The sequence below is a fragment of the Phaseolus vulgaris genome, chromosome 11, assembly GCF_051622355.1.
Source record: "Phaseolus vulgaris cultivar YP4 chromosome 11, ASM5162235v1, whole genome shotgun sequence".
NCBI classification, from domain to species: Eukaryota; Viridiplantae; Streptophyta; class Magnoliopsida; order Fabales; family Fabaceae; genus Phaseolus; species Phaseolus vulgaris.
The window spans coordinates 1,796,434-1,807,501 of NC_143508.1; the positions used below are offsets into that span (position 1 = coordinate 1,796,434).

General features: G+C 33.7%; 2 protein-coding genes across 2 annotated transcripts; both read left to right on the top strand.

Moving 5' to 3' along the window:
- Positions 1–459: 459 nt before the first annotated feature.
- Positions 460–3,110, top strand: LOC137832311 (alpha/beta-Hydrolases superfamily protein). Its single transcript, XM_068640408.2, has 2 exons — positions 460–1,359; positions 2,145–3,110. Exons 1-2 carry the CDS (start codon positions 652–654, stop codon positions 2,955–2,957), a joined length of 1,521 nt encoding a protein of 506 aa, XP_068496509.2. The 5' UTR covers positions 460–651; the 3' UTR covers positions 2,958–3,110.
- A 3,937-nt stretch (positions 3,111–7,047) lies between these two features.
- Positions 7,048–10,396, top strand: LOC137823512 (protein RETICULATA-RELATED 4, chloroplastic). Its single transcript, XM_068628688.2, has 8 exons — positions 7,048–7,786; positions 7,871–7,939; positions 8,071–8,202; positions 8,310–8,363; positions 8,478–8,522; positions 9,048–9,187; positions 9,835–9,960; positions 10,050–10,396. The coding sequence occupies exons 1-8, from the start codon at positions 7,295–7,297 to the stop codon at positions 10,084–10,086; spliced, it is 1,095 nt and encodes a 364-aa protein (XP_068484789.2). The 5' UTR covers positions 7,048–7,294; the 3' UTR covers positions 10,087–10,396.
- The last annotated feature ends 672 nt before the right edge of the window (positions 10,397–11,068 follow it).

The window sequence follows — 11,068 nt, forward strand, 5'->3', positions numbered from 1 at the left end:
GCACTCGGGTGTCAGAGTACTGTAAATAATGACGTACTTAGTTATTGAAATGTGTGTTATTTATATTATCTTAATGGGCCTTCGTTGATGGATCGTATTAGGTATTAGGAGGTTGGCTTGTGTTTAGGGTTGTATTAAACAAGATTAACCCTGCTGACTTTATCAACCCATGACTCGTCACCAAGGATCGGTCGATCACACGTTGTCATGTGACCTAATCGTGATTGATTGGTTGAGTGGTATAGTTCCTGACCGATCCATCACGGTGACTCGGTCGTCCAAATACATATTGAAATAAAATAATTTTATAATTACCTTGATAAAATTACAATTATAAACAACTAGTGTGATGTTTTTCGGCAGTTGTTAAAAGTTAGATTTTCCTTAAAAAGAAAGTATAATTGGTAGGAGAGTGGTGGAGACCACAATATAATGGAGCATACATAAGTGGAACATTGTACAAGGAAAATGTGTTTCAGCACAAAGTCTTTTTGTTCCCACCACCTCATCCTTAACCCTAGTGCAATATCCAATACAACAGACCTCCCTCTCTGTCTCAAATAAAGTCACCACACCAACAACAAAACCCATTTCATTTCTTCCTCATCATCATTACTCTTTCTTCAACTTCATCTTCCTCAAACATCACTCATGGCTTCTCTTCTTCTTCTCCTCAACCACCTCCCATCTCCTCCCCTTTCAACACCACACACCACCACCTCCTTCACATCAACCACACCTCTCTCATTCTTTTCCAAAACCAAACCCTCACCAACCCTCAAATGCTCTTCCACCTCAAACCTAACCCCAAAACAAGAACACCTCCAAGGAAAAGAACAACAACAAGATCAAGAAACATGTGACTCTGAAGCTCCCTTGAGCCAAGTGTGGAGGGAAATCCAAGGCACGAACGATTGGAAGGGGTTGATAGAGCCAAGCATGAACCCTAATCTCCGAAGAGAAATAATCCGGTACGGCGAACTGGCACAAGCATGCTACGACTCCTTCGACTTCGACCCTCACTCCAAGTACTGCGGAACCTGCAAGTACCATCCCTCACACTTCTTCAACCAACTCAACATTCCCCACGCAGGCTACACCATCACACGCTACCTCTACGCCACCTCCAACATCAACCTCCCCAACTTCTTCCAGAAGTCCAACCTCGCCGCCGTCTGGAGCCCGCACGCCAACTGGATGGGCTACGTCGCCGTCATCACCGACAAGGAACACGTCAAACACCTCGATCGCCGCGACATCCTAATTGCATGGCGCGGAACAGTAACCTACGTCGAATGGATCCACGACCTCAAGGACATTCTTCGTCCCGCGTTCTTCTCCACAGACCAAACCATCAAGGTAGAATCTGCATCACTTCTTATGTTGCTTCTGCTTTCTTTTCTCACTGGTGTCTTGGTGTCTTGATCCGTTGATATGTGTGTTGTTGATTTAAAATCTCTGTTAATTTTTTACTATGTATTGTTTTCTTTAGGTGTTTTTGTTGGTTTTGAGTTAGCCAAGTTCATTGAGTATTTCTTTTGACTTGAACGTTGGTATGTATACGAGTTGGATCACATTCTACGAGATTTCGAACTCCTCTTAAATGACGTGTATGACACTCGGATGGAGGAGACGTATTAGTGAAGTGTTCAATCCAAAAAATATTTGTTGGATTTCTAACAAATCTAGGACAGTTCTAACACAATTTAAAAAAAAATACATTAATTTTCTAAAAACTCAAACTTATTGTATAAATTGTCTATTATAATAGATTTATATATAGTTTGTTCTTAGAATTTTTTTATGAATTGGGATAGTCTATTTTAGTCTATTCTTCCCATATTTTTATTTTATTTTTTTTAATAATATTTTTTCATTAGATGACAGATGATTGTTGTTACTGGAAGTGTCAGCCTAACTCAGAAGTCAAATTGAAAAGTGATGTCTAACAAAAAAAACTTATGCACAAACATCTTTTTGCTCCAAAAAAAACTTAAAACATATTTGTGCATATAATTTATAAGGTCTTTATATCTTACATTTTATAGATTTTACATGTCTCCATCTCTATGTCGTATTAGTATCAGTACTACATACATAATTCTTTAATTGGTTTATATTTATTTATAAAAAAAAAAATGAAGGTAGAATCTGGATTCCATGAATTGTACACAAAAAAAGAAGACTCCTGCACCTATTGCTCCTTCTCCGCTCGCGAGCAAGTGCTCTCAGAGGTTAAGCGTCTTCTCAACTACTACAAAGACGAAGAGATAAGCATCACCATCACAGGGCACAGTCTGGGAGCTGCCTTGGCCGTTCTGAGCGCGTACGACATAGCTGAGGTCCGCTTAAACGTGGTGGACGGCGGTGGCGAACCTGTTCCGGTGACGGTGTTCTCGTTTGCGGGGCCCAGGGTCGGGAACTTGAAGTTCAAGGAGCGGTGCGAGGAGCTCGGAGTGAAGGTGCTGAGGGTGGTGAACGTGCACGACGTGGTGCCCACCGTGCCGGGGATAATAACGAACGAGAAGTTCCGGTTTCAGAAGTACATAGAGGATACGCTGTCGTTTCCGTGGAGCTATGCGCACGTGGGGAGGGAGATCGCGTTGGATCACACAGAGAGTCCGTTTGTGAAGGGGAGCATGGATCTGATGAGTGCGCACAACTTGGAGGTGCACCTGCACCTGCTTGATGGCTACCATGGGAAGGGGAAGAGGTTCTGTTTGGCGACTAAGCGAGACATAGCGCTTGTTAACAAGAGCTGTGACTTTCTCAAGAGTGAGTACGGCGTTCCGCCGCACTGGCGGCAGGACGAGAACAAGGGGATGGTGAGGGGCGGCGATGGGCGGTGGGTTCTGCCGGAGCGCCCCAGATTGGAGGCTCATCCACCGGACATGAGCCACCATCTCCAGCAAGTGTTGGACAACCACCTCTCTCCTCAGCCATTAGAAACCACTTAGCATGGCTTCGATTGAGTTGCTAAATTAACAAAGTGCCTCATTTAGGAAAAAACAACTTTGTAAAATATGTTCTGATCATGTTTAAGAAAAACTGAAAGTTGATTTAAAAGTTGGAATTAAAAAAGTTGAAGAAAAAATTGAAGTACACAAAAAGTAAATTTTTCATCTTTTCTTAGATTCTAATTTTTGTTTTATTTTATATATTTGTATGAATTTAACTATAGATTTATGGTATTTAACTTATGAGGTTGGGACACCCATTTAAGAGCGTTAACCTGTCACACATGGTTACTAAAAATAAAATTGGATTTTTAACCATTTCATCACACTTATAACATAATTTAAAAAAAAATACATTAATTTTTTAAAAACATTAACTTATTATATAAATTTTTTATTGCAATTATAAAAATAAATAACAAATCATTTTGAACCGGTCATAAAAAACATACTTGTGCACAACAAAAACTAAAACATACTTGTGCACATAATTTTCTTTTGTCAATTTATATAATTCATAATTATATAATATATAGATTCGTGTTCTCATATCTTACATTTTAAAAATTATAAGTATATTTGTGTCTGTGTCCGCATTCATTTTGTACCGTGTCCGTGTTTGTATCGTATCAGTATTTTTGTATCATTGTTTATGTTACATAATATTTAAGTGATAAAATGGATTGATCTAACTCAACTCCTAAAAGTGAGGTTTTAATTTATTTAAAAACAAAATTAGAAAAAAAAAAGGTATGAAAGGGTGACTTGTTTCAAATAAGTAGAAAATAAAGAAATATAGAAAAAATATTTTCTTTTCTATTAGGGATTTATTTTTTATTTAACTAAAGGAAAATTGTGGTAAATGTCTGCACAAAATAAATAAATAAATAAAAATACGTTTCCTTTAATGAATAAGGACAAAATAAGTGGTCCATGCATAAACATTAGATTATTAGATAGCCACCAATTTCTTCCACGCCAAGAGCTTCCACCCTCATGATGACCCACTCAGAAATGCTGGAGCATGTTGTACCCAAATTTGATGACATTCCAAATCAAACTTTAATTAATTTTTAATTATAAAAATTAAGAGTGAATAGTTATTGTTGTTGGAGATCTCAACTCGAATAGATATTAAAGTCTTTTATGTGAATGTAAACCTCAATTTCATGAGTCGGTTTTATGAGATTGAGTTAGTCTTAAAATCCATTTCACAATAATTATTTATACCATGTAAATTGTTAAGTATAATACATTGTTAATTTTATCATAATTATTTTAAAAGTGTGTGTTTTTTACACAGCCAACAAAAATTTGTAATTAGCATCTTGTTATTGTGAAAGTGTATGGAAATTAGAGTCTAAAATTAACAAGAAGATTAGAAGTATGATGTAATAGGATTCTAATTACGGATGAAAATGTGAGAATATGGTTTTGAAGGAAGTTTGTTTCTTTGAATGGAATCAAACATGTGTTAAGAATAAATAAGAAACATTATTATTAATTTGATGAAAGTTTATGTTTGAGAATTAGTATACATATGTTTTATCTTTAAAAAATCCTACAAAATAACACCAAAATCTATCAGATTCCTCTGTAATGATGACACCATGTTTCTCATATTTTACCTTACTTTCATTTCAATCTTGATTTGGTACTCAAGGAATTTAGTGGGAACTGCATGAAAAATTACGTGTAATTTGGTCCGAGAAAAATTATATAAATGTTCAATATATAATATATTTTTAAATAATATATATTCCAATAACAAATAAATATATTATTTAATTATTTTAAACTAAGCTGTTAAGTGGGTACAAGTTCACTATTTTAAATTGATCACTGTTTTAAAATTGAAAATCATAGGTGACGACTATCCTATTTATGTAATTTTTTTTTATACATTGTCCATTTAAGTTATTTAGATTAAATTACACTATTTTTGTAATTTTTTCGAAAATGCATGCTAATTTCAACTAAATAAATTGAAAATTATTAAAATAATGTTTATTATATATATATATATATTATTGATAATACATACTAAATCAAACTACACTGACATACAAAACTAAATTTATTTTATTTTTTAATTTAATAGTTAATTGAAGCTATTCAATAATTTTGTCGGTATGTTGTATCATTTTTAATGAAAGTTTCTTAAATAGTTTTTGTCAATAAAAATATTATTTTAATCTAAAACCTATAAACACGCGATTTTAAATTGAAGATTTTTTTGAAGTGTAAAACTTTATTTCTATATTTTTAAAATAATAAATCCTCCTAACTATAAAATAGCATTATATAAAACACTATCTTCTTTAGTTTTATTTGTAAATATTTTTGAAATTTCGTCCGTCTTATCAATTGAGATATAGTATTATTTCAAGTAATTTAACTTTTAATTTGTGATTTAATGATTTTCACTAACTCTCTAGGAATTTTGGTGCAATTTCTAGTCCTTTTACTATTACATGGGGACATATAAGTAAGGAAACTAATTTATTGATTTTTTGATCGATAATGTTCTAAAAATAATTATTTTTTACCTTAATTTATGGGTTCTTTATGTAATGGAATATTATGTATCTAGTTTAACAAAAAAATATCTATTTAACTTACTTCTCACGTGTGATAGTACTTCTATATAATCAAAATAAGACAATGAAACTTGATAGTTAAGGAAATATATTTAATATTTTAAAATATACTTTTTACACAATTATTAAATTTAATCAGAATACACTTACACAATAAATTTTTTTTACATTATTGTTTAATTATAGATTGTCATTTATAACAAGTCTATTAATTTTCATTAACAAAGGTGAATTGATTTTTGTAGTAATTATTTTGTAAGTGATACTTGAAATAACTTCTAACTGGTGGAAAGTAAAATTCTTTTACTTCACACAATAAACTTTATTTATTATGTATTTTACTTTTATTTAATTCATTTTTGTTGGCTAAAAAATAGTGTCCATTGACCCACCCAAAAAGAAAGCTAAAGATCAAAATAACCAACTAAATTCGAATAACTAAAATCAGTTGAATTTGATTAAATTCGATATTATTTTCAAATATTGACTCAAAGTGAGATCACAATCATCAAATATTATTATTATTTTTAATTTCATTTTCAATCTAAAGAGAACCACAACATCCTTAAATAGACTGAGCGAATACATGCAAAAGAATAATGGGTAACATTATGGAAAAGTCAAAGATGCGTTCCATTTTAAAATTCATTGAATAATTATGATTTTTTTTCCTGATAAAATAAGTGGGAATATGGCATAACCATTGAGTGATTTTTATGTAATTAATTTTATAATTATATGTTTCTTAACCATATAGGTTGATATCTTTTGCTCAAAAATAATTATATTGACTAGATTTTATTTTAATTTTTTAAATGAAAAGAAAATTAGAGATAAAATTATACATAATATTAAAAGATTAATCATAAAAAATTATGCTAATATAAATCTATAAATATAAAGATCTAACTCGTTAATATAAATAGATTGATCAACATTAAATTTATTATTTATTAAATATTTATCACATTCAATTATTTTATATTGAATACTAATTTTTCTGTCGATAACAACATTCTCTCGACATCGAAAACCACAACACATTAAAAAGAAAGAGAAAAAGTGTAATAAGAAATAAATTTTTTTTTTATTATATGCTCGTAAACGTTGTTAGAAGATTTTTTTAAGGAAAATTATAATATTTAAAAACTAAGTTAAATTAAATAAAGAGGATGAATAAATTCCTAGAATGATGATGACTCAGAGGCAAAAAAAGTTGTGTGAAAAGAATAATTTTTAACATCGTTCAAAAGCCAATGATGCCTTCATTTTATAATTTATGGAATAATTGAGTATCAATGTTAAATAAATCAGGCCCCATAGAAATAACTACAGTCAAATATTTAATAATTTTTATAAAATATGTCCTTATTTGCAAAATGGGCCGAAAGGAGATGGGCCAGCCTGCATTATTGGGCCGAAGCAGAGAAGAATTTAAAATAATTTTGGAAATAGAAGAATTAAAAATAAAATAAAAGAATTGATGACGTGGGAATAGAAAACAGAAAACCTAAGAAGTAACGCCCGTCGCCTTCTTGAAGTGCAAACGGAGAAGCGAAGCCAACAATAAATTTGTCGCAATATAAAATTGATTGAGTCCAACGCCAAAAACATCAACAACAAAAGTGAACAACTAAAGTGAACACAAACATACCTAGTATTCATCACTCCTTCCTCTGTTTCTGTTTCTAAGGGGAAGAAGGAAGAAGAAGAAGCAAAGGAACTCAACGCACAACAATGTCGATTGCTCTCTCCTTCTTCACACCACCCTCTTCCTCTTCATCTTCACTTTCTTCTTCTAAATCCATTCCTTCCCTTTCCCTCTCTTCCTCCATCAGCTTCCGCCTCCCTCGCGCCGCAGATCGCTTTTTTCCTCTTCGCTCAACTGGCGGCGGCTCTGGCGGCGGCTTTGGCGGCGGATCTTCCGGAGGACACGGGGGTCATGGCGGGGGAGGGGACGACGAGCACGGCAATGAAGGAGGAAAGAACGAGGCCTTGATGGTGGTGGCGGAGGCGGGGAGGGCTTTGGAGAGCGTGCCGGCGGATTTGGCGGCGGCGGTAAAGGAGGGAAAGATTCCGGCGGCGGTGATGACGCGGTTTTTTGAGCTGGAGAAGTCGGCGTTCTTCCGGTGGCTGCTTCAGTTCCCCGGTTTCAGAGAGCGTCTCCTCGCCGATGATCTGTTCCTCGCGAAAGTCGCCATGGAGTGCGGCGTTGGCGTCTTCACCAAGGTTTCTGTTCTCTCACCTTCTCTTCTCTCCATTCACACTTCCAACATCAATTCTGCCGTATAAATTCAAGGTGTGTTTGTTTAGACTGCTGCTGAGTACGACCGAAGGAGAGAAAACTTTTTCAACGAGCTCGAAATTGTCTTCGCCGATGTGGTACTGTTTTTCTTTCTCTGTTCATTCTCGTGATTCTACATTCAACAATAAATGCTGTGTTGGTTTGTGTGAAATTTGTATTGAAGTTTGCGGTGTAACATCCCTTTTTGCTTGTATTGTTTTGTTCTTAGGCGATGGCCATCATTGCAGATTTCATGCTGGTTTATCTTCCTGCGCCTACTGTTGCGCTTAGACCACCACTCGCAGGCACTGCAGGGCCTATTGCTAAGTTTTTCCATGGCTGCCCAGATAATGCTTTTCAGGTTTTTATGAATATATCCAATAGGTTTTGATTGCTTTCATAGTTTCGCTATCAAAAGTTGGTGTTTATTTATGCATCTCATCTCATGTTCCTAATGTCCTTCATCAGGTTGCTCTCTCTGGAACATCATATTCCTTGATACAGAGGATTGGTGCAATCGTGGTATGTACTTCAATTTGGTAACTTCTGTGTTGTTTATCTTGCAATTTGAATCCAATGTTGCCCCTTTCGTTTTCCGTGACTAATTTTTGTATATGATGTGGTTACCTCGCACAGCGCAATGGGTCTAAGCTTTTTGCTGTTGGTACTGCTTCTTCACTGGTTAGTTCTTGTCTTCCCTGGAGTTTTTTCCTGTGCTTTTCTGTTCGAGAAGCTTTTGCTTATAATTTTGCATCTTCTTTTCCTCGCATGTTTTATGAGAATTTCGGGATATTTATTCCTTAACCATCACCAGAACTGAGGGGACTCATGATTTGGCTACTTAGTTGATCTTCTCATTTACCTTCTATAGAACTTGACTGCTTGAGAGTTTGACAAGGAGTTTAGTCTTAATGTTTTCCTTTGAGTATGATCCTAGTTAGTTAGAGCTAGCACTGCAGAAATTCTAGCATGAAAAATCACTTTTGATGTTTCTCATAGTCTCTGTGAATAGTTCTGGTATGGTACATTTTTTCTCTGGGTTCAGTTTGTCTATGATGCTGATTCGTGAATGGTCTAAAATGTTCCATGGATCCATGTTGTCTATCACAACCTTCCTGCCAATTGGTTGACTTCAATGTTCTACATGTGACTGGAATCAACCAACTTCACACCCTAACATATATACTCCATTTTGTATTCCTTCAGGTTGGGACTGCTATGACAAATGCCTTAATCAATGCAAAGAAGGCAGTTAAAAGTTCTTCTGAAGGAGAAATCGAAAATGTCCCCATTTTATCTACCAGTGCTGCCTATGGTGTCTATATGTCCATTTCCAGCAACCTCAGGTAAAAAAGAATGATGTAATTTTTTGGCAATCATCATATTGAGTCTACAATTGATTTGAGGATGTGGCTTTTGCTTCGAGCTTGCTTTATCTGGATTTTCCACTAATTTAATGTTAATTGAATTGTTACTACAACATTTAGAAAAGTGATTTCTCTACTAAAGGAATAATTTATAAATCAATGTGATAAAATACCATCGATATTACTATAATGTGAGGGCTACCTAACCATAGTTAAATAATTTACATCAGTTGCTTGTCATTGTTCATAATGTTAACTCATTGTCATCAGATTATGGTCAAGCATCTCAATATATCATGATGAGTTGCTTGAAGAAGAGGGGCTTCCCCATTCTCTGGTCCTGTTTTAAATGTTTTTTATATGATAATCTGCATCTAATGGACTAATAAAGCTACTGGGAAAGTTAAAAGATGTTACAAAATGCAGATGATTCTAGGTGGTTTTTGCATAATTTTCTAAAGAAAGTTCACTTTTATAAACTGTTATCTTTTACCGTATAAATGTCTGTTATCATTATTATTTCTTTTATCCCATTAGAAAAATGCTCTAACATGTTCATTCCTCTGCAGTAATTGCATATGAACTGTTGTTTAAAACGTTTACTTAGAATCTGATCTTGCTGACAGGTATCAAGTAGTTGCTGGAATTTTTGAACAGAGGCTTTTGGAACCTTTGCTGCACCAGCACAAGCTAATTCTTAGTGCACTTTGTTTTGCTGTGAGAACTGGCAATACATATTTGGGTTCACTATTGTAAGAAATTCATGCCTTTTACTGATTACTTTTCAAAAGAGTTTTGCTTGTTAGTTGTTCATGTTCTGTTCTGTGATTTTCATTGACAGGTGGGTGGATTATGCTCGTTGGGTAGGAGTTCAATAGGCTTAAGACCAAGATTACATGACTTGGATCTTTCTTCCTTGACTACATTTTTCTTTAGATGTTCATTTGCTTCAGTAGACATCACAAAACTGTTTGTTTTCTGCAGAGGTTTGGTTGTAGGATTATTATCTCAATAGGTTTTGGTTCTCTATTTTTATATAAGTTTCCTCATTTAATAATGTGATGAGGACATGAAATAATATAGTTTTGTTATATCAGGACATAATTTGATGTAAGTTGAAAATCTTGTGATTGCAAGATACTATACAAGTATTTTGTTGCTAACACAAGAATCCTCATTCATTTCAAACTTAGCCTACATTTTCATTAATTCCCTGTATATTTGGTGGAATTATTATGCTAGTTATTTGCAGAACTCTAATATCAATATGCCTATACCTTAGGAATCTTTAAATTCAGAATGGGATTTGGGTGCATTTGCTCTCTATTGATGAATGTGTTTGTTTTGTTCATTAGATTTGGATCATTTCATGACAAACCCATGCTATAATATACCTATTGTTATTGTTTGTATTCAATTTAAGTTCAATTATATATTTAGAGTAGGTTTGGATAAAAAAATTCCATAATCATTTTTATGAGAAAAATAGAAATAAAAAGTGAAATGAACATCTTCATAAAACAGAATAAACTTATGCATAATTTAAAAATAATAATTTAGAGAAGTCTTTGGAAGAATTTACACAAAATAGTTTATGCATAAATTAATTTTAGCTTGGGGGGAAATCTATTATATATATATATATATTCAAATATTTTTAGGACAAATTTGGCCAAACATGTGTATAGTTCTGTTTTTATTATATTTCTTTATATTTAAATTTAAATTTTAAGATTTTGTAATTGTTAAACTTAAGTCTAACACAACTGTAACAAAATATCAATTTAGAGATTAATAATGAAATATATGAGAGGTAATTAATAGGTATGATAGGAGGGAGGTGCCGGTGTAGTAGACCTA